Consider the following 22793-nt stretch of genomic DNA (forward strand, 5'->3'; position numbering starts at 1 on the left):
ACCTGAACTTGCCTCCGGTAAAATGGTTTCATTGTGGATATTTTGCTTCATGCCACAGAAGTTACTGACCATGTCTGTACCTTTGTCACTAACTTGTCATGGAGGTTCTTGCCCTTGGTTGCGCTTCAGAACCACCTGGAGATTCAAGAATACTGATGCCTGAGTCCTACGCCCAGAGATTCTGGTTTAACTCATGGGTCTGGATGAGACTCAGGTCCTAGGAACCTGAAAAGCTCCCCAGGGTGGGTCCAGTGTGTAGCCAAGGCTGAGAACCAGGGCAATGGGAGAGTAAGAAATGAGGACAGTCAGCTGTTCTTGGCTCGGGAAAGGTGGCCTCGGCCCCAGGGTTTATTCTTTTGAGGGGAGCGACTTACTATCAATGAACGGAAGGCTTTCTTTTTTATGGTTCTCTTGATGGAAACTGGGTGGAGGGGGTGTGTACTTAAAAGTTTTTAAAGGTTTAAGTCTTGCTGGGCAAGGTGGGGGGCTTAGCTAGTGTAGCTTGCTGTTCCAATGTCCAGTTGAAAGCACGGTGGATGTGGCTGCTAGACACCGCGCCTGTGTGCATGTGGGTGTGCTGGATCCGGTCGCCGGAGTGTTCAGTCAGGGCAGAGCTAGGAACCTGGGCCTGCACCCCCTTCTGATTCTAAGGTGGTGTCCACGAGCCCACAAATGCCTAAAAGCGTCAGGAGTGCCCCTTTGCTTTGTGGATCTCTTGTCACACTTCCATTTTCTGTTGTCATTTCCGGGGTGTAGGGAAAAGGGTCGGCCACCTTAGGCAGGAAAGGTACTCTGTGGCTGGAGCAGCTCCCAGCTCAGAGGGCAGAGGCCACAGAGGCCCAAGGAGTGGACTCTGTCAGGGCGCAATGAAGGCTGGTGTCCCTGGGGAGCGGGGAAGTCAGAAGATAAGAAAGTCCCATTGGAAGTTCAACGCTCAGTCCCAGCTGTGGCCTCTGTGGGTGCATCCTTTTCCTGTTCCTGGGGGACTCGGAAGGGGGTGGGACTCAGAAATCTGACCTCCAGATTTGGCTCTGGGGTGAAAGCCTGTAGAACCTCAGACAAGTCACATGGCCTCCAGACCTCCGTCTCCTCATCAGTGAGTTCTTTTCAGATGTATGGTCTCTTCAGTCTCGTCCAGCTTTGACATAACCCATTCCATGTGTTCTTTTTTAAATAGTGAAAAGGACTATTAAAGGAATGTTATCAGCCCCTGACACAACGGGACTGTGTCTTATGTCCGGGAAGTTTGTGACCTGAGACTTTTGACAAGCCGGCAGAAACCAGGCAGAGGTGGATTTGTTCCGAGGTCCTTACAGAGGAAGCGTCCCTGCTCTGTGCCTGGACCCGCACGGGGCCCTTCCGGCTCCAGAGCTGGGTCTTCAGGCCTAGCTCTTTGTTTCAGTCCCCCGGGCATCCTTGGCCACTTTCTTCACCTTTACGGTGCCAGTCCCCCATCTCTGAAGCCTGCTCTCTTCCCAGTTCCCGGGTCTGGAGCAGAAGAGCCGCTGGATCGTGAGCCCCTCTGTTCATGGAGGGCGTGCCATGTAGGAAATAGCTGTTGCTGCCAGGAGAGCAGCAGGTGTGCCCTGGCCAACGGCCTTGGGATGAACAGCTTTTAAAAACAGGGATCTTGGATTTAATCGAGATCCATCCCTGGTTTGAGATCCATCCCTGGTTCAAGTTCCATCCCTGGGCGAGGTGTGTACTCTTTGATGCTTCAGTTTCCCCGTCTGAAAGTGGGGTTAGTAGTAATTCCTCCCTCCTAGGATCCTAGGATTACGGTGTAAATGAAATGATGTAGAGGAGGTTCCTGGCACATGGCGTCACTCCATACCTGTTAGCTGGTAGGATTATTTGTACAATTAGAGCACAGGCGGCAAACACAAGCCCCGCGGGCCAAATCCGGCCCTCCACCTTGTTTTATCCAGCCCGGCACCTTGTTCTACCTGGTGGCAGTGCCCAGCTCTTGCTTAACTGTTAAGGAGTAGTTACATTTATACAGTTCTAAAATTATATTTGGCTCTTTGAAGGTAACAGTGAAGCTGATGTGGGCCCTGGTGAAAATGAGTTTGACACCCCTGAATTAGAGGAAAACGGAGTAACCAGAAGGCCCTGCTGTTGTCAGCCTGAGCACACAGCAGAGACGGTTCCCTCGGCTCTCTGGTTGCCTTGGTTCTCTCTGTGAGCAGCAGCAGCTCACGGGAGAGCCAGGCCCCTCTTGCGTGAAGGTCTCGGCCCCACCATGGACTTTGAGACTGATTCCCACAGGCCTGGGCAAGGCCCCGGGATGTGTCCTTATGCCTTTGCATACTCTGGATTCACACACTTTGGGAGCAGCAATCACACACGAGTTGAGCAGCAGAGATGAGTGTCCAGCAACTGCTTGTGGAGGTCCTGTGCAGAGAGGTGGGGACGGGCTGTGTGTCTGTGTGCGCGGTTGTGGAAGTACCGCTAAGAGAGATCCGGCCCCTGCCCGGTGGCCTGCCTGGGGCCTGTGCGTGCAGATTCCCCCCCACCACTACACCCCCCCTTTGGAAATCCTCTGTAGGAGCTGTGCCTTTCCCCTCAGCTGTAAATCAGGTGCAGGAAGACTATAGTTAACTAGATCAGGAGGGTCAAATAACCCAGTTTGGGATTATGGGGCTCCCCTCCCCTTCTACTTCCTGCTGTCTGCACCTTGATCCGAGAGTGGCAGGGGAAAGGAGAGGTCGTGCAACTTGAAACATTTATTCTTTTGTGCCTCGTTAGCAACTGCTGGGGGAGAGAAAAGCATAGCTGCAGAGGAGGCTGACACAGACGGCTGAGATGAAGTCGGTGGACTACCTGTGGATTTTGCTGTGTCCGCTCCCTCGTTGGTGCGGAGAAGTCAGGAGCGGGGAGTGTTCCTAGTCAGGTCATTCTGGGATGTGAGAGAATGATCTTCCCCATTTGCCCCTCTTTCTTCCCTCCAGTTCACAGGGTGAATCCAATGACCTCCTCCCACAATCCCCCCACCCCCATGGAGAGGGCGCAAAGCCGTTCTGAGCTTATTCCTTGATTCTGCAAGTATTTATATTGAGCACCTGCTGTAAACAGTAACTGGGGGTACAGTGGTGACCAACAGCCTACGTGTTTCCTCAGAGCTTGCCCTCTGGGGGAAGGTTGATGATAAACAAAGGAGAGAAAAGAGTAAGAGTATTATAAATTGTGCTGAGTTACACAAAGGAAATAACGAGAGGGAGAAAGAGAGAGTATACATCAAGGGAACCACTCTGCAAGGCGGTAGGGGTGGGGGACCTCTCTGAGGACTGCAGGTTTGAGACAAGACCTGGGGTGTGAGGAGCAGCCCGCTGTGGGGAAGCTGAGGAAGGAGCAGCACCCGTATCTGGAAGCAGGAAAGGGCTGGAAGGCCTGTGGTCAGAGGGGGCGAGAGGAGGGCAGGGTTTGCCCTCAGGCTGTGGCACACTCCTGCTTTCTCTGTGGCCACTGTCAAGGTGCACGGCCAGTCTTACCCGGAGCAGAGGAGTGTCTCCCCCTAACCGAGTGCCACAGGTAGATGCACTGCCTTGAAGTGACCTGCAGGCCCAGAGTCCCAGGCAGCCTCCAGGGGGACCCCAGGAAGCAGCCACACTTGCTGACAGCCCGGTCCAAGGATTCAGGGTAAGGCGGCTCCTCGGCCTGACGCCTCTGCACTTGGGAGGCTGTGGGAGGACCAGAAAGGGCATCTCCCTCCAACTGGGTTGGGAAGGGGCTGCCTCCCACATCTGGTAGCCGTTTGGATACTTCCTTCTTAAAGGACAGGAAGGACATCACATCAGGTTAGGGCCCACCCCAGTGACTTTATCTCAGTGGCCTCTTTAAAGACGTTATCTTGAAACCTAGCCATGCTCTGAGGTGTTGGGGTTAGGACCTGAAACATCTGAATGCTGGCAGGGCACGTGATTCAGTCCATAACTCACGCTGGGCCGAGAGCTGCCCTTCACGCCCGGCAGGCGGCCTCGGTGGCAGCCGTTGGTGACATCAAAGCGAGGATGGGTGCTGTGGCTGTTCCCTCTCCCACCCTCCAGCCTGAAGCTGCTCCAGGGGGTCTGGGCCCCACGCCAGCTCCCCCTCACACATCCTGGGATTACTGCCATTTGAAGGTCCTGCATGACCCCGGAGGCCCCTGGAGCCGGGTCTTCAGGGAAAGTAGCCAGACCTCCCGATAGGAGCCTGGATGGATTCCCAGGGGCCACACTGTGAGCTGCAGTGAGGGGCCAGCCTGAGGCGTGCATGCCCCCTGATGGGGCTGGCGGGCACCCAGGGGTCCAGGACAGAGGGCAAAAGCAGCTGCTAAAGACCAGCAGCCTGGGGGGCGGCAGAACTGTCTACCTTCTGAGTCGGTTCTGCCAAGGCTCTTGGAAACCTTGGGTGTACTCCTCCCGGCTGACAGGGAAACCTAGTCTCAGCGAGGCGACCTGGCACTACCTGTAGACAGTGGTATTGGGCAGGGCAGTTGGTGGGTGTGGATGGAAGGCCTGATGTGGCCAGCAGTGAGAGTGAGCACTTCCCCTGTCCCCTTGGCCAAGACACTGCCATGAGCTGCCGCAGTGGGGGGCTGGGCCCTGGCTCTGGTCACCACGCTGGGCCCTGGGAGCCAAATAGACACCAAGCCTTGGGCTGTTAAGTTGGAAGTGACTTTAGTGGGAGTGTAGACCTCTGTCCTTACAGGTGAGCCGCCTTAGGCTGAGAGCAAGCGAGGGTCTGTACAGTGGGTGGGTAAAACCCAGAGTCACAGTATTACTAACAGGACAGGCCCAGACCTGGGCCTCCTGTGCCCACCTAAAATCGTCTGTGTGCCCTGAGCTCCTGACCCTGTCTGGTGGCCCAGAGCGAGGACCATCGGGCTTTTCCTCTGCACCTGGAGGCCCTCCGGCACGCCCAGTTCCTGAGAAACCTAATGCTGCTGCCTTCTCAGGGCCCTGGGCTTCTACCTGCTCTCACCCTCCTCGTGGTGGGAAACCCCTGGGGTGGATTGTTTCCCATGACCAGGTGCTGCATGCTCCGTGCAAACGAGGTGACCTGCCGTGGAAGGGATTGACCTCTGCTGAAAAAGGTGGCTGACTTCCAGGGAAATGGGAGCCGCCAGTGGGCTTCCTGTGGTAGAAGATGCTCAGAGCCAGACCAAGTTCCCAGAATCAGGGAGGCTCTCTTGGTCCCCTCACCAGACCCCCTGCAAAGGGGAAGACCTCCACTCAGCTGCAGTCCCCATTCCCTTGTTCCCCTCGGCTCAGCCCCACCCCACCCACCGTGTAAGTGTGAATCTGTGCTCGAGTGTGTTCCTCCACGTGTGCCTGTGTGTGCTCATGTTGAAGAAATGCAGCATGGTCCCTTGGACATTCTCTCCCTGAGGGTCAGGGCCTAGGGCCTCCCTGGCATTGGGCGGGTGGCTCAGACCCCCTTCTGTTGACACTGCTTGCGGGGTGCCCTTGTCCCAGCCTGTGGAAGAGCCCACTGTGGGTTGCTGTCATCTCTCAGTTCCCTCACACTCTTCTCTGCACAGAGGGATAATTTGGACTTTCCTTATAAATAGGATTTAGAGGAAGTCTTTACTTTGAATGCAGTGCAAGTCTGTCTGTTAGGACTGTATTTGACTGTGCTTTACAAAACCCGTCTAGCAATGGTTTCAACAGGTTTAAGTATGAATGTCTCCTTGCAGAATAAGAGGGGGGCGCATCCCGAGAGGGCTAGGGCTCCATGACGCCCTCAGAGATTGAACCTCTGCCACCCCTACATGGCCTCCTTCTGCCTGCAGGCTGTTTTTTGTTTTTGTTTTTTTTTAGATTTTACTTATTTTTTAGAGAGAGGGGAAGGAAGAGAGGAAGAAGGGAAAAGAAACATCGGTGTATGAGAGAAACATTGATCGCTTGCGTCTTGCATGCCCCCAACCAGGGGGTCTAGCCCAAACCCCAAGCATGTCCCCTGACTTAGAATCTAACAGGTGACCTTTCAGTTTGCAGGACAATGCCCAGCTCACTGTGCCGCAGTGGTCAGGGCTGCCTGCAGTTTTCCCTGCCGGTCGGCAGACTCATCCTCTGTGTGGTCATGCCAATGTCACAGGCAGGTGCGAGGACCGGAGCTGACAGCTGTCTGAGAGTGTGGACACGCTGAGGCGTTCACGGTGTCTGGTGGTGGCACTGCACTGGTGAAACTCTCCACCTCGATGGGCGCACGCCCTGGAGGGGACCTGACTAGATTTCTGAGCAACCCCCCCCCAAAACACACATACCCTCTCTGGGACCCCAATAGCTTCTCTTCTTGGAACACCAATCTTTGGGGAAGCAGTTAGCTTCCTGCTTCCGTTGGACCAGGCCAAAAGGCCAGTTGGTCAGTCTCTACAGAATCCCAGGAGAAAGATTTGGAAACCAAAATAAAGCACCCCCAACTTTCATCAAAGGATTGGGAAGTGCCTGCTCCCCAGCAGACGCAGCTGCCCCGCTGCCACAGAGGGTGGCCCTCAGCCCCACCTGACCGCAGCTGGCACAGCCGGAGGCCACCAGCTGCGAGGGGCCTCGGGGGAGGGACACGTGGCACTCCTGCTGCTTTCCCACGATAAGGGTGACCTGGACCCATGGTGGTGCCCGTGGGTGACTTCCTCTGTGACCCGTCAGTGAGCAAATAGCCTTTGGTGACCTCCGTCCAGTGAAGTACAAGGGTCCTGGAGCTAAGGATGCACAGCTCTGTTCTGTCAGCAGTGAGGGGGATGTCCTGGCGTCATCTTAGCATTACCGGCAAACATGCAGAAGCTGGCCAAGGGCCGGCAGCCAGCAGGAGCCTCAGGAGCCCGCGTCCCACTGGGGCCGTGTTAGGAGCTCGGGACAACAGGAGCCTGTGCTGTGCCCTCTGCTTTCTTGTGGCCAACTGAGAGATGCTGCCTGTACTTAACTGCCCGTCCGTCCCAGCGTGGGGTTAAGGGGCAGAGAGAAAGGTCAGCGGTATGGTATCTCCAACTGTCCCCTCCTCACATCATCCGTAAGTTACACCAAGGCCGAGTTTCTTCTTACTGCGTAAAAATAAACATAACAACAAAAGCCAAAAATAACACCATACCAACAGCAAAAACCAAGAAGAAAAGAAAAAACAATGGGGAGTGCACCTGAATTTGGGGTAGATATAAGAAGACAAGTCTCTACCAGAAGGATTCCTGCTATCTCCAGGGCCGAGCTGGGACAGCCCACCTTCCTCCTGTGGGAGCAGCAGCACAAGAACCCCACACACAGCCCACCAGGTGTCGGCTCAGCGCCCAGGGCCTTCTGCCGTGGGCCTGTGTCTGCTGCCCTCTTCTCACCCATCAGGGAGCACCCATGACCAGGACACCCACCCCTCCAAGAGTTCTGGGAAGCTCTCACGTGTCCAGACCCAACTTCAACAAACAGTTCCTCACATACCTGTCCTTTCTGCTCTCCCTGCCTGCCCCCCTCCTCTTCCTAATTCTCACCAGCCAGTCCTGGGCGCAAGGCTGGCCAGGAGGGGCCGGGGCTGCGTCGGCAGGCTCGTGCCGGCACAGAGAGTAGTGCTGGCTGGAGGGGCTCTATCTAGTCCAGCTCTTCTAGGAGCTCCATGCTCACTTATTTCCTTGGCTTTTATTTTCCCCTGTGAGGCAGAAGCACATAGCAGCTTCTTAGTGGCACCAATTGAAATTGCTGCAGGATGCCTTCCTGCAGACACCCCCACCCCACTTTCCTTGGGAGGGGAAAGGAGAAGGAGGAAAAGCAGAACATTGTGCCCTTCATCCTGTTGTCCCTTCCTGCTCCCACCCTGGATCCAGGGTGACAGGACGGAGCAGGGGATTCAGGGATCCTGTATTGGGTGAAGCCGCTCTTGCCCAAGCATCAGGAGTGGATGGGGCCTTGGTCAGCTCGGGCTGCTGTAACAAAACATCCTGGGAGATGCCTGGGAGATGCCTGGGAGCCTGGGAGATGTAGACAACAGATGTGTGTGTCTCACCGTGTGGAGGCTGGGAAGTCCAAGGTTGAGGTGCCTGCAGGCTCGGTGCGTGGTGAAGGCCTGCTTCCGGGGTGGCAGACAGCTGGCTGCCTTCTTGCTGTGACCTTGGGCAGCTCTCTCTCCTTCCTCTCATAAAGGTGCCCCTCCCACCCTGAGGGCCCCACCTCCTGATACCATTGTATTGGGGGTTAGGGCTTGGGGATACAGTCAGTCCACCACAGTGGGGATGTTCCCCCAGTGTCCTCTGGCTGCTGCACTTCTGGAATTGGGTTCTTGGGGCGCAGGGAGGGAGCTTCAGGGTGCAGTGTGACAGAGTGGATGGGCAACCCTAGCTCTCCAGCCCTTGCAAACCAGGAGGACAGGCATGAGGCGTGCTCTTGCGTGCAGTGGCCTCTGGCTTGAGAATCAGGGCCTCACTTCATTGCCCGGCGTGGCCATTCCCTCTCCGTGAGACCCTGGCAAGGGGCACCTTCACCTCCCCGTCTTTGTACATTCAATCAGGTGTTTGAATAAATGATGACTGTGGCTTTCCTCGAGGCTGCAGTCCCTGGGCTTTGTAATCCAGAAGCCTGAGCCTCAGACTCGGGGCTACACAGCATGGGTGGGCAGAGCAGGTGGGGCGCAGCAGCCTGGCAGGTTGCACACCCTCTGACCTGGCAAACCCCAGGGCTCCATCAGGGTCCAAACCCTGTCCCTCCCACCCAGAGGGTCAGCGAGGAAGCTTGGGGGCCAGCTGCTGGCGGGGGAGAAGGAATGAGAAGGCACAAACTTGCCATGTAGAGAGAAGTCAGCCCCAGTTCTGACTCCTCCACTCATGACCAGACCTGGCCTTCCTGCAAACGTACTTGAATGTCACCATCCTCTCTGGCCCTTGGAAGGGCTCCTGGCTTCACTGTGCTGCCGCCAAAACGGTCCTTTCAAGTCAGTCCATTGTGATTTTCCTTCCCCGTTTCCATGTAGGCAGGTGGCCAGTTATCAGTTTCTGGTATGTGTGTGAGCTTGACTGGGCCTGCTCCCCGCTCCTTGCCCTTCCCCTGGGGTGGCATCTGTGGGGTGCTGCTGGCGGGGGCTGGGGGACCTGGGGAGGGCGTGCACCAGCCCCTTCAGTCCACTTACCTTCCCGTTGTGTGCCCTCCACAGCCTGTGATTGCCACCCCGTGGGCGCTGCTGGCAAAACCTGCAACCAAACCACCGGCCAGTGTCCCTGCAAGGATGGCGTGACTGGCATCACCTGCAACCGCTGCGCCAAAGGCTACCAGCAGAGCCGCTCTCCCATCGCCCCCTGCATAAGTACGTGTGGGCCCCCTGTTCCCCGAGGCTCTGGCTTGGGTGCGGGTGGAGGCCCCTTCTAGTGGCTGGCCACTGACTTCCTGTGAGAGTGGTCCTTGCAGATGCCAATCTCTGTGCTCAGTGGGACCCCGTGGGAGACCCTAGAGCCCGTGGGGTTCTTGTAGAAGCAGCTAGAGCTCAGCAGAGCCAGCCTGTCTGTGGCTGTCTGTCCTGACAAAAAAGTGAGTCTCCTGCTCCTCAGTGGAAGCAAGCTCCCCTCCTAAGTCCCGGTCCTGTTTTCATATGCCACTTTGACATTGGACCTTGGACCTTGGACCTTGGACCTTGGACCTAGGGCCTGTACCCAGGGCCACCACTGCTGTGTGGGAATTTCACCACCCAGTGCCTCTGGCAGGTTGAGAACAGAAAGGATTGACACCACACAGCCTTTGAGGGGAGCCGGGTGGGGCTCCCATGGCCCTTCGGGAGGACGGGAGCACCCCTGAGGGTCCTGGAGGCCCCGTTGGGCCAGCCATTCTCCCTGAGTTGCTGGAACTTGGAGAGGGGGTGAGCAGGGTGGCAGGGGTCACTCAGGGACCTTGACTGAGACGGTATTGATATCTTACACCTGGTAGGATCACACAGGTGTTATGAGCAGAGACTTAGCCCTGGGCGGAAGTCAAGCTTGGTGGAGAGCTGGCCCCGGCCCTGGCCTGGTGATGCCGTGTGCAGGTCTGGTCCACACCCAGCAAGGAGGGCAGAAGAAGGAGCTGACCCCAGTCCGCCTGCCGGGTGGACCCTGAGAGGGAGCCCGCTTCTCCAGAGCAGGGTTAGCCCTCCTGGCTAGGGAGCTTGGCCCACCACCCAGTTCTGTGTGGCTCAGAGTTGTGGGAGTTTTGTGTGTTTGTTTTTATATTTTTAAATTGAAACAAAAACAAAAGAGTACTGTTTCATGACATAAGAAAATTATATGAAAGTTCAGCGTCCCTCAGTAAAGTTTTATGGGGACGCAGCCATGCCCGCTGGTTTTCAACCCGGCGCTGAGCTGTTACAACTGAGACCACGGGACCTGCAGAGCCTGAAAGGTTTTCCAGCTGGCCCTTTGCTGAAGGTGCCATCCCTGCTTTAGGGTCTTGGCGTCCCTCAGCTGTGGGAGGGCACCGGCTTTCTGGTTAGTCACAAGGCACTTGACAGTCTTAGACACTAGCAAGTCGGGTCCCTCACCCCGGCAATCCCTTGGGGTCCTTGGAATGGTCCCCATGGGCCTTGCAGGGAACCCCTTCCCCCACACACATTGACACCAGGCAGGAGCTTTAGACACCACACCCCACCTGCCCCCACTGGGTGTGGCCTTCCCTTCCAGACACACTGGGCTGTGCTGCTTTCTCACCCACCCAGATGTGACCACAGGCTACCCACACTACAGCCTCGGGAAACTGAGCTCAGTTGCATAGTATGGCCACCTGGGGTTATGACGGCGGGGGTGGGGTGGGGGGAAGAGGTATCCCTTTTGAAGGGAGTCGGGCTGTCAGGCTCTCAAATGGCAGAGACCACCGTATCTGGCAGCCCAGGGCGGACCTTGGCCTGCAGCTGGTGTTTCCGAGTCAGAGACAGAGACCTCAGACGCTCTCTCTACCGTCTTCTCACAAGGGCGGGGGATGCCTGGGAGGCTTCCCACCTCCGACCTGGGCCCCTGGCTCTCCATCCTGGGACTTCCCCGAGCTCTTCCTGAGGGCCCTGCCACAGGCACCCAGACAGTGCCAGGGGACTGGTGCTCTGCTTTGTCACAGGTCTGGGAGCCACAGGCCCTCAGTGCACACCTGGTGCCAGGCCTAAGGCCAGTGTGACTCCGTGGCCACTGGCCTCAGCTCTGTCTGTGGACTTGCAGGATTAGGCTGGACCATTCCAGTGTTCCCTCTGGAATGTTTCTGCTGGGACCAGGTGGCTCGTAAGGACTAAGAGAGGTCCTAGTCTAAGGTCTGGCTTCTTAATGAGAATAGGTGCCCTTAATGAGCAGGTGCCCTGCTGCAATAGGGCACCTGTGGGCTGTTGCTGGTAAAGTCCCTTAAGTGCAAGATTTGCCTTCAAATTGAGGGCTGGGGCCTCTGCCCACTCCTTTCTGAAAGTGCTTGTGCCAGGGACTCTCAGGTTTGCCCCAGGCCTGCGAGTGCACCTTATCCACCAGGGCTCCAGTCCCCACTGATCCGGAACATGGGGTTCCAAGGGGGTCTTGTCCCAAATAGTCAGATGGGGGCCAGAGTCATCTGGGCTTGTGGAGGCTTTGTGACCCCTTGCTCACATGGTCACTCACCAGGGGGTCCCTGCCCCTCAGGGACAAGAGGAAGCCGGAGCTGTGACACCTGGCCTTTCCAGAGACTGGCTGAACCCCTCCCCTTTGCAGAGCACAGGGCTGGAGCCAGAATTCATAGGAGCTAACCGCCATTCGAGGTAGAAATGGAGCGATTCCAATAAAGCAAATGCTTCCGTCAGGCCTCGTGATCTCCAGCACTGTCCTTCTCTCCTGCCCACGGAGACAGTGTTGGCTCATGACTTGTGCCTGTGGGACCGCCGGCAGGGTACACCCTGCTCCGCATGTGTAAGACACCTCCCAGCCCCCTTACATGGCACCCCGCCATGGGTACCTTCCCCACCAATGAGTGAGGTCAGAGGTGAGCAGGGCCTAGTCAGCCACATCGTGATCAGCAGGGGCCCTGGGGAACCCCTCTCTTGCCACCCCTGGGGCCAAGCAGAAAGTAGGGCCAGGGCACAAAGGCACACAGCCTGCCCTGGCTCGGGGATGAGGCCAGCTCTCCGTGCTGCCTGCCCGTCTGCCCTCTCCCCACTCCCAGCCCTTTGTCCCTCCTCCACAACCAGGAGTGTCGCCCCCCATGCCACGTGGAGGGACGGTCTCCATGGGAGATCAGGGAGGTGTGCTGGGGCGCCCATGCCAGCATCCTCCCCCCCTGCCCAGGCCTCTCTGGAGAGCTGGTGGTGGGGTTGCTGCAGGAAGGTTGGGAGGGGTCCTCGCTGTGCTCCTTCGTCTCTAAGGTCAAAAATGACATCGTCTCACCTGCTTTCTCCTCCTCCCGTCCTGAACCACACAGAGATCCCTGTGGCACCGCCGACCACTGCCGCCAGCAGCGTGGAGGAGCCAGAAGGTAGGCTTTCCCCTTCCCGCTCATGTCTCGCTACACAGGAGCATGGTAGGAAGGGGTGGGGACTAGAGGGCCCGGAATCCTCTGAACCACCCTCAGGGTGCTACTTGGCGTGAGTGGTGCCCCAGGCTGGACTGAGGAGGATGGAGCCACAGGGCACTTTTCTGTGAAGTCCCCTGCAAGAATGAAAGGGGGGCGTGTGAGTGCCTGCAGGCTCACGTCCCTCCCAAGCCCCGGGCTCCCAGAGCTGCTCCCCCTGCTCATCTGCCAAAGGTAAGAAGCTGCCTGCCAGCCTGACACCAGAAATCAGGGTGGGGGGACAGCAACCTGGGACAGGAAGGGAATCACACCTTTACTGTCACTCACCTCCCACTGAAACGGGGCACTTCCCCAGCTGCAGAGGTGGTCCGCAAAGCACAGCAGGGCCAGCTGCAGCCATGACCTGGACACCTGCAGAAATCACAGCTATTCTCACATCTCGTTAGCGCTGGGGCAGACAGCATGAAATCCTGTGTATGCTCGCTGTTGTTCCACAGTTACAGAAGCCACCAGACCTGCTGCTACGTCCTGATTTAGAATCAGTAATAAAGACTGTGTACATTATGGAACTGCTCCATAAATCTTGGTTTTTGAAATTATTTGGGTAAGTGTATTTTAGTATATTAGTTTCCTTTGTAATGCCAACGAAAGAATATCCAGTCTAAGAAAAAGTCTTCTAAGAGTTTATTTGAACCAGACTGACAACAAATCTCCGGGAGGCAAATGTCAGCGCCTGGGGAAGGGCAGCTCTGCAGCGTGTCCCACACGTTAGAATCGAAGGAGGAGCTACAGCGAGGGCTCCCTGAGACCCTTCAGTGGTGCTGGGGGGCTGGGGAAAGCAGACTGGGGAGTCTCTAGGACTAGATGACAAGTAAGACGGAGAGACACGCACTTCTTTTACGCCAGTGGATACAAGCTAGTTAATGATGAACATGCGCAGCACGTGGAGGTGAGGAAGGAGAGGACAGGGAGGGGTGCTGTGGTCTCTAGTGGGGTGAGTGTGTCCTGCAGGGTCTGGAAAAGGGGAGCACTCGGGCCGTTTAAAGGGACATTACCTTAGATGCAAAAAGCCAGTAGACGGGCTTCCGTATGGTAGAGACCAATCTTGACCAAGGAAGCTGCTGGCCTAGGATGTGACTCCCTGCCACGCCCCGCTTTTTGCTGGGAATCGTGTGCTCAGTCAGACCGTCCCGTGTGGTTGCGTTTGGTCTCCGAGTTTGTAAGGCCCACCACACAGGCCTCCCTGAGCTGTTAGATTTAGTGTGTGGTCTCTTTTTCATCCACAATAGTCCTATGTGTTTTATTTTATTTAAAATTTTTTTATCTTCACCCAAGGACATTCTTTTAGAAAGAGAGGGAGGGAGGGAGGGAGAGAGAACAGGAGGGAGGGAGAGACAGACAGACAAGATACATCGATGTGAAAGAAAAACATTGACTGGTTGCTTTCTTGTACACATCCCAACAGGGGATTGAACCTGCAACCTGGGCTTGGGCCCTGAAGGGGGGGAGTTGAACCCATGACCTTTCAGATGATGGGATGATGCTCCAACCACCTGAGCCATACCAGCCAGGACCCTATGTATTTTATTTTTGTTGTTAAAGATATTACTGTGAGAAAGGGTTTGTGGGTGTCACCCAGTCCTTGGCACAAGAAAGGTTACTTGGGGCTCAGAGCCTGGCTGGGTGGGGTGCCCTGCAGAAACCAGGCCAGGCTTGTACCCAGGGACCTGGTTCTAGGGCCCCACAGGCCCTGAGCACCAGCACTTGGAGCAGGAGAGGGAATGGGGGGGCAGGAAGAGTGACGGTGGTCCCAGTGGACGTCAGTGCCGGTGCTCGGGGAGGCCCGTGGGGAGGTGCTGGGGAGGCTTGCACACCCTTCCGCTGCCTGACTGTTTTAGAATGAAGACGGAACTTTTTGAGTATTGGCAGCAACTGGGAACTTGCGAGGAAGCAGATTTCAAACTGGCATAAATGCAGAGTCTACAAAGAGCCCCAAGCAGGAAAGGACAGAGACGCCGTCCAGGGAGTGCTGAGGCCGCACCGGGGAAACCTCGAGATATTTTGGTCTTGGGTCGTGGGCTAGAGTCTTCAATCACCTTTGGTTGAGCTGCAGGGGACACTTGGAGGAGAAATAGTGCTGGAGGAGGCCACCTCGCAGGTACCTGGGAGGTGGGGTGACAGAAGCCAGCGTGGGGGACGAGGAAGCTCTTCCAGGAAAAACACAATTCAAAGGAAGGTCCCCAATTCAGCTGCAGGGTAGAGCAGTTTCGAAGGGAGAAGACACTTCCATTTCATGGAGTCTTGACTCTTGCTTCCTTGAATTGACATCCGTCTCGTCAGAACTCACGTGGCCAAGCCCCGCGGCCTGCGCACCAGCTGGCCCTGGCCGGGCAGACCATCCTCTCTCTTGAGTCTTTTTCCCCATCCTTGCAACTTGACTTCAGATTTCTCACAGGGGGTTTTGACGGTTTCACTTGCAAATCAGAAATGGTCAATTGGAAAAAAAATTGAGGGAAAAAGCAAAATGATCATGAGATCTCTGGACAGGCCGCAGGAAGGTGGCGGAAAGCATGGGACGGTCCTGGTTCAACCAGACAGAGGGCTCCCGAGCGAGTGCTTGGCCACACTTGCAGCCTCCTCCTGGAACAGTCTGGTAGCAGTTGTCGGTTCGTTAATTAACTTTTCTGACTCCCTTTGGGGTTGTTACTGTTTATTTCGTTTCTTCCTTCTGAACCTTTAAAAACATGATTTAAATGGAAGCAAGTAGTAAACAAACCCTTATAAAGCGCTTTGCTCACAGAAGGGGTTAACCTAGCAGGTGCGATGCTTATAGCTTTGACCAGGGCCCTTCCAACCTTGTCTGGTGGGCTGTGGGTGCCCAGGACCTCTGACGCTCACACCAGAGAACTGAGGCCGTGCCTGGGCCTCAAGCGCTGGACCCTGGGCCTGCTGCCACACGGCTCGCCTCGTCTCGGTAGGCGGGACAATGCGGGCGGGAGGCCAGGGGGCCCCCTGGGAAGCCAGGCCTGGGAGCGCAGCGCTTGCAAGCCTGTCAGTTCTTGCAGTGTTTGAATAGGGGAGGCCTCTGTGCCAGGGTGCCTGAGAAAAGCTTATTTACTTTTGCCTGCATAACAGAGGAGAATTAATAAACCGAGAATTTGTCCTGAAAGCTGACGGACATAACCTCGCCCTGAACCCATCCCCTTGAAGGGCCAGCTCACTTAGGGAATGCGGTCCACCTGCTGTTGGAGCTGGCTGGAGCCCCGTTGTGGGGCGGGGGGCAAGGCCCACCATGCCCGTGGGAGGTCTGGGGCCAGGGGCCCAGGAGGGGACCTGCTTGAAGGCAGTAAATAGGGACCACCCACTCCAAACCCACCTATTTCTGGTTGTAGAGACCTAACTTCTAGGCTAATAGAGGGTCCCCTGCCTCCCATTGGCTTTCATCAGGTCTGGTAGTTGTGGGCTGCACGTTGTTTGGGTGTGTGGAGGCCCCTGAGTTCAGTGGCTTGAGCCCCAGTTTGGACCAGGGGATCTGGGATCAATTCTCTCCTGGCTGTGAGGCCTTCAACATGCAAAGACTTCTCTTTGCTGCCTTCTCCCCTGGGGGTTAAGGCGATGGCTTCCCTGCCCTGCTTCTCAGGGTAGGAATGACCTTCTTTCTTGCTGCACCCTCCCCACCCCGCCCCCGTAAGCTGTCTTCCTCTTCAAAAGTGCCTGCCTGCTCCCCTCTGCCTCTGATGCCCAGTTGCTCCCACAGTCCCTTGCGGAGGTCTCCAGGGGCAGAGGCACTGGCGGGAATACCTGGCTGGCCTGCTGTCTAGCATTCGCCACCTTCCCTGGTATAAACACTCCCATGTGGCTGGTTTCAGACACCCTACCTGATGTCGCTGAAGGCAGGGTTGGGAAGAGATGCATATGATTGGCTCTCAGAGCCCCTGTGAGGCGATTCCACCCATAGCACCCGTAGACTTCCCTGAAAATGGAGTGTAGGCATAGGAACATGGGAATACAGGGGGAGGAAGGGCTCTTCTCGGAGGGGCCGCAGGCTGTTGGTCTTCCACTGGATCCCTTGGTGGCAGGGCACTCAGCTGTCTTTTGAGTGGCAAGCTAGACTCAGGGTGGAGGTGCGAGAGCAAGGAGCCAGCTCCTGGGCTGCCCCCCTCTCAGCGGGGCCTTGGGTCCTGTCTCTGGGCCCTGTCTCCCATGGCATGCACCCCGTTTGGGGCCCCGTGCGGTGCCTTCTGCCACCTGTGGCCCCTGCCTGGGGGTGGGGGGACCTTACAGATGTCACACCCGGTGGCTTCTCAGCGCCTCCATTTTTTCATGGAAGATAATTGGGTTTATATAGACCTGTAATCTGGTTAAGCTTGAATTATTCTTGATTTAGACTCCTGTTTTCCAGGATAGGGAAGAGGTGGGCGATTACGGAAAACGAGCCGACAAGACTGGGTGCAGCGTCAGCCAGGTGCTGGGGGCGGCTGCGGGGAGGAGGGGACGCTGAGCCAGGAGCCGGAGGCCTGAGCTCTGCCTCCTCCTGTCCCTCCTCTGTACAGCAGGGCAACGACGACGACCCTGCCTCATAGGGTCATTTTGAGACGAAGGGGATGATCCACATAAAGCTTTCGATTCAGTGATGGGCTTATCATAAATGCTCAGTGAAAAACCAATGGACCTGCATGGAACACACCAACGCCACAGGGCATCGAGGGTCTGAGCTGAGTTAAGGTCTCTGTCAGCCCCTGGCTGGGTGGGTGGCGTTGGCAGCGGGAGGTGTGGCATGAGGACAGGTGTGCAGAGTGGAAGCAGACAGCTCTTGGGAGACCCTGGCGGGGGACAGGGGACAGAGGGCTGCCCAAGGCCAGGGCAGCTGAGGGAACTGTATTGTGGCTTCGTCACCACCTTCCCAGCAGCTGATGTTAGACCCTGAACCCCGCAGAGAGTAGAAGGCTAGAAATCAATTAAAGGTCAAGGGCTTGACTTCACTTCATGATAGCCAAAAGGTGGAAACGGCTGACACGCCTGTCGGTGGCAGAATGGATAGACACAGTGTGCTGTATCCGTGCAGTGGCATAGGACTCAGTTAGGAGAAGGAGCGAGGTGCTGACACGTGCTGCCGCTCGGATGAACCTCGAGAGCATCACGCTGAGCAAAGGAAGCCAGGTGCAAAAGGCCACAGGGTGCATGATTCCATTTACATGAAAGGCTCAGAGTAAGCAAATCCGGGCACAGAGTTAGATCAGCAGCTGCCAGGGCCCGGGAAGAAGGAGTGGAGAGTAACTGTTCGGTGGGTGCAGGCTTTCCTTTCGGGCGATGGTAATGCTCTGGATCTGGCAGTGGTGACGTATTGTGCAACACTGGGGATGCACTCGGTGCCAGTGAGTTGAACTTTTCAAAAATGGCTAAAACATCAAGTGCTTGAGGTCCATGTCCAAGGGCGAAGTGACTCTGGCTTGTTGGGTTGGGCGAGTGAGCAGCCCCAGCCATGGGGCCAGGGTGCTGGAGCATGGGCGTGCCTCCCTGTCCCCTTGCTCGCCGGGAGGGCTCTGAAGGCAGGGGGTGTCTCTCAGCACCTCCCCATCCCGTCTTCAAGCAGGACCAGCTCAGCCGGCACAGGAAATGGCAGGCGTCCTCGGTCACCTTGCAGATGTATCCTAGTGGCCAGGTGGCCTTGTGTGAAGTGGAAAAGTTCCAGCTGCACAATCTGCAGCCTCTTCCGCCTCTCAGGTCATAGGGGCCCCAGGTGAGGGACCCCTCAGCCCTCCTGGCATAGGAGGAAGGGACCTGCGGGTTCGTGGGTTGGGGTGCTGCTGGCTGCAGCGAGGACCGCTGGCCATGCTGAGAACCGAGGCCGCGTACGAGTAGGAGGTCTGGTTGTTGGCCGAGGCCTGGTTTCCAGAGCCTGGTGTGACACAGGGTGCCAGGCTGTCCTGCATCAGCTGTTCAGGAAACGACCATCAGGTGATTATTATCCTGAGGAAATACCCAGACCCTTGGTAAAAGAGAAATAGATTATTTTGGCTAAATGAAGGAGAAGAGATGACTTTACACACTGCTTACTCTATGCTAGTCACTCTTCTTAATTATTATTAACCATGTAAGTGTTTCTCCCACCCACACTTGATAGGCGAAGCTGTTACCCCGTGTTATGGGGGGAGATGGGTGCCGGCCGGTCGGTGAGCACTGACGCGGAGCTGGCGTTGCTGGGGCTCCAGCCGAGGTCTCCTGGCCTCGGAGTCTGCCAGGCATCGCCTCTGTGTCATTCTGCCTCTCAGTAGTTATGCTGGTTGGTCAATTCGGGATGATTTTTCAGTATTTCTGACTGTGTGGTAGCATTCTACCAAGATAAACTCATGTGTCCACAGGGAACCTGAAACTAAGGTAGAGGCCAAGGGCAGCCAGTTAAAAGCCAACGTGCTTGGCAGGTGCCAGTTAAAGTGGCTCTCGAGAGTGTGGTTGGTTGGCATGTGGGGCTGGCGTGGCTGCGGCCATGGGATCTGAGCATGGGAGGACCAGTCAGCAGAGCTCTGTCCCTTTGGTCACATGGGAGACACAGAGGGCAGAGGAATCAGCTTATACCAGAGAGCCAGGGGTGGGGGGGAGGTCACGGTGCCTTCTTTACACACAGGACAACCCTTGCATGGTAAAATCATGCCTGTAGACGATCAGCTGAAAATTGATAACAATTCTGCAGGGCGGCCATTGTGAAATTAACATACAAAGGTTGGCAATTTACACGTCAGCGGCAACTAGTGAGAGAATAGTGCAGTAGCAGCGACTGAGAAGCGTGTGATGGGCTGCCTGGCCTGTAGTGATAAGTGCTCAGTGGATGCACATCATTTTTAGGATCATGGAGACAAAATCCCAATTAGAATAGCAGCAAAAATATCAGATACACAGAAATACATGTAGCAATAAAAGTACAGAATATACATTAAAAGAAAGGATGAAACTTTCCCAGGGAACACTAAAGAAGACCAGAAAAAAAATGGAAGCTCTTACCATGTTCAGGGAGGGCAAGACTTAACATTGTAAAATGTCAATTCTCCTGAAAATAATCTATAAGTTTAGCATAATTATAGTCAAAAATCCCAGTTGGATGGCACATGAGTCTTAAATTCAGCTAAAAAAATAAATGAATGAGAATAGCCAAGAATTGTCTTTTAAACCAGTGTAATAAAGAGTGACTTGCTCTACCAGGTTTTTAAAATACTGTGAACAGGACGTTTAAATGAGTATGGTACTGGCATAGGAAGAGGGGAACCACAAAAGCTGAGTAGAACATCCGGAAACAGACTCCAGTATAAACCCAAAAACATAGTATGATAGAGCTGTGACAAACTGCTAAGAAAAGGATGATCATAAATGATGCTGGGAAAACTGGCTATTTATTTTAAAATAATAAAATTAGATTTCTGCTTGATGCTGTAAGCCAACATAAATCCCAATGGAAATGTTTTAATGAAACCTTAAAAGTTCTAGAATAAGACATATCAGCATCTGTGTAATAATCTTGGGGCAAGGGAGGCTTTCCAGGTATGCTGCAGACACCAGAAATCGGAAAGGGAAAGATTTTAAGCAGACAAAAATGGAAAACTTCTGTACTTCAAAAATCTCTATTAGGAACATAAAAGCCAAGCCAAAAGCTGAGAGAAATATTTGTGATTGGATGGCCAAAGATTAATATCTTCAACTAATAAGAATGTTTACAATTCAGTAAGAAAGAGAGAGCTCCTAGTGCAAAGTTAGGCTGAGAAAATGAACTAGAAATTTAGGAAATTTAGGGAATTTGTACAAATGGCAATAAGCATCTTAAATATTACACTCACTAATAGTAAGAAATAGCATTAGCAAGAATACCATTTGTTTAAAAAAAAAACATTCAGCTGACTCCATTTAGAGAACAAAAATCCCCAGGGTTGAAAGAGCCCGGGAGACAGGCACTGCTCTGGTGGCAGAGGGTGAATTGGCAGCACCACCTGTGTGAAGGAAGAGGGATTTGACATCTTGTATCAAAATGTATCTCTGACCCTATCATTTCACTTCCGGGAATTTAGGCTAAGGAAATAGTGATGTGTGCCAAGGGTTAGATTCAGGGTTGCTCACTGCAGCATTGTTTATTATAAAAGAGGATAAACAGCTAAATGTCTTTCAGGGGAGTTTTAGTTACTCAGTTATGGGTGATCCATAAAATTATGTTATAGGAGAAAATAGAAAGATACAATATATTGCCAAAGCAGAATATTCAACAGATTACAAATGGAGGGTCAATTTGGGGTGGTGAAAAGACTGGGTCACAGAGTATTTCAAGTAAATTGTTTTATTATGCTCATATGTTTCTGGGGTTGTCAGCCAGTGGCTATTTTGCCACCACTGGACACTTGGCCTTTCCTGGAGACATTGTTGATTGTCACAGCCCAGGGAAGGGTGCTTCTAGCATCCAGTGGGTAGAGGCCAAGGATGCTGCTAAGCATCCTGCAGTGCACAGGACCACCCACCCACAACAAAGAGCTGCCCAACCCCAAATGCTGGCAGTGCTGAGGTTGAGAGACTCTGTATTTATCCAGGAGAAAAGCTGTGTGTTCTCTCGAAAAGTACTAAGGAGAGATGCCACTGTGTCGATAGATAACCAGCTCGTTTGTGGATTACACATTATCTTCAAATGGATGTAGCTGAGGGATTAGAAAGCTGTGTTTTCTCAAACCAGCAAGCAGTTTCTATGTAATCCTAGGAAATGCTGTGTTCACACAGGAATGTTTGCCTGGCCCTTTTCCCTGGTGAAACTTAGCCCAACCTAAAATGAAACTTATCTCAAATTCTGGGTTTTACTATGAATTACTATATTTTGAATTAATTTGATTTAACTGATTGTTAAATGTTTTTGTTGTGAAAAATCTCAGAGAAGTGTGGAGAACAGGGGTGGACACTCACCTGTGCCTCCCGCCTGGACTCAACAACCGGCGCGCTGTTCTACTCGCTTTGACGGGTTGTTTTCTGAAACATTTTAGAGAAAAGCTGGCATGATGACATTGCACCCCTAAATCTTTCAGAATGTCCTCTCTGAAAAACAACATTCTCCTACATCTTCTCCACAGCATCGTCACCCCTCACCAAACGACCAGTTCTTTAATGTCACCGGGTTCCAGTCCATCTTCAGACTTTCTCAGTTGTCTCTCAAATGCCTGTTGTAGCTGGCGTGCTCAGTAGTTTAATTACTAAGACAGAGTGCAGTGACGTGCCTCACAAAGCATTGCACTTGTAAGTGCCTCTGGGTCTCCCCAGGCTCGGGCTGTGTTTGAGGATATAATGCACGTGAAGTGGCGTGTCAAATGAAACGTGCTACCCACATGTCACATGTCATCATCGTTAGCCTCATGCCCTTAAAGAGGCAGGACACCGCCAGAGCAGAGGGGATGAGGAAGTGAGACACCACAGTAAATCCTTGCCACACTTCTCTGCAGGAGAGCGGAGGGCGCAGGAGCTGTAAGTCAATAGCGATCTAAGGTGCTCGTCAAGGGTCGGAAGCAGGGTTTCTGGGTCCTGGTGCGAGGGGAGGCTGTCCTACCCATTTGAGATGGTGTGTGGCATGTCTAGCCTCTGCCCTCAGATGTCCTGGCACCAGCCTGGTCCCTCAGAATGCTCCAGGAAAGGAAACCAGAGACAGAGTCAAGGGGATGAGGGCCTGGGAGTGGGACCTGCTCACTCCACCCTCACTGGAGACCAGACTGACCCCATGTGTATTAGGTTGGACCGAATGGAATTGCCATTTTATTTGACTGATTGTGGCCCTCAAAAAAGGCAATTACAGTCCAACTTACTGCTTATTTCCCCTTGGCCAGGAGACCCTGCTCCGGACAGCCTGCATGAAGCAGTTTCTCTCTTTCCCTCTTCCTCTCTCTCTGCCTTTTTCTGACTCTACCCTTCTCTGCCTTTCTCCCTGTGTCCTTATCTCCCTCCTCTTTCTCCCCCACCTCCACTGCTTTCCTTATCCTCTCAGCCTCCCTGCCCTCCTCCCCCGCCCCCTTTCTCCCCGCTTTAAGGGACTGCACAAAGGGCCGGGGCAGAGGTCAGGATGGGGGTGAGCAGGGCTGGGAGGGCTCAGCGGCCCCCACCCCTGCCCAGGCCTGGTCACCCCAGGGAGCACAAAGGAACCATTTGCTCTGCATGTTGCAGGCCCCCCATTGTTTCCCTGCGGGGGGGGGGGGCCTTTGCAGGTGGAGCTGCCACCGCCTGGAGGAGGATAAAGGGATGAGCTGGGAGGCCAGAGGGGTGACGTAGGGGTGGAATATTTAGCCCTTTTTTCCCACTGGGCACTCAAGGGAAATGGCTGATGGGAATGGGACAAGTGACAGATGTCAGTGAGAGGAC

At 54.5% G+C, this 22793-nt stretch overlaps 1 protein-coding gene across 4 annotated transcripts in view; it reads left to right on the forward strand.

Annotated features, from left to right (window-relative positions):
* The window catches only part of NTN1 (netrin 1), a 196406-nt gene that overhangs the window by 131514 nt on the left and 42099 nt on the right, over positions 1-22793 (forward strand). For all 4 annotated transcript variants that reach the window (XM_045824392.1, XM_045824391.1, XM_045824393.1 and 1 more), the window contains exons 4-5: positions 9106-9255; positions 12339-12392. In XM_045824392.1, coding sequence (XP_045680348.1) covers positions 9106-9255; positions 12339-12392 — 204 coding nt within the window. The remainder of the gene's footprint in view (positions 1-9105; positions 9256-12338; positions 12393-22793) is intronic.

The sequence above is a fragment of the Phyllostomus hastatus genome, unplaced genomic scaffold (assembly GCF_019186645.2).
Source record: "Phyllostomus hastatus isolate PE091 unplaced genomic scaffold, TTU_PhHast_1.1 phas_scaffold_55, whole genome shotgun sequence".
Taxonomy (NCBI): domain Eukaryota; kingdom Metazoa; phylum Chordata; class Mammalia; order Chiroptera; family Phyllostomidae; genus Phyllostomus; species Phyllostomus hastatus.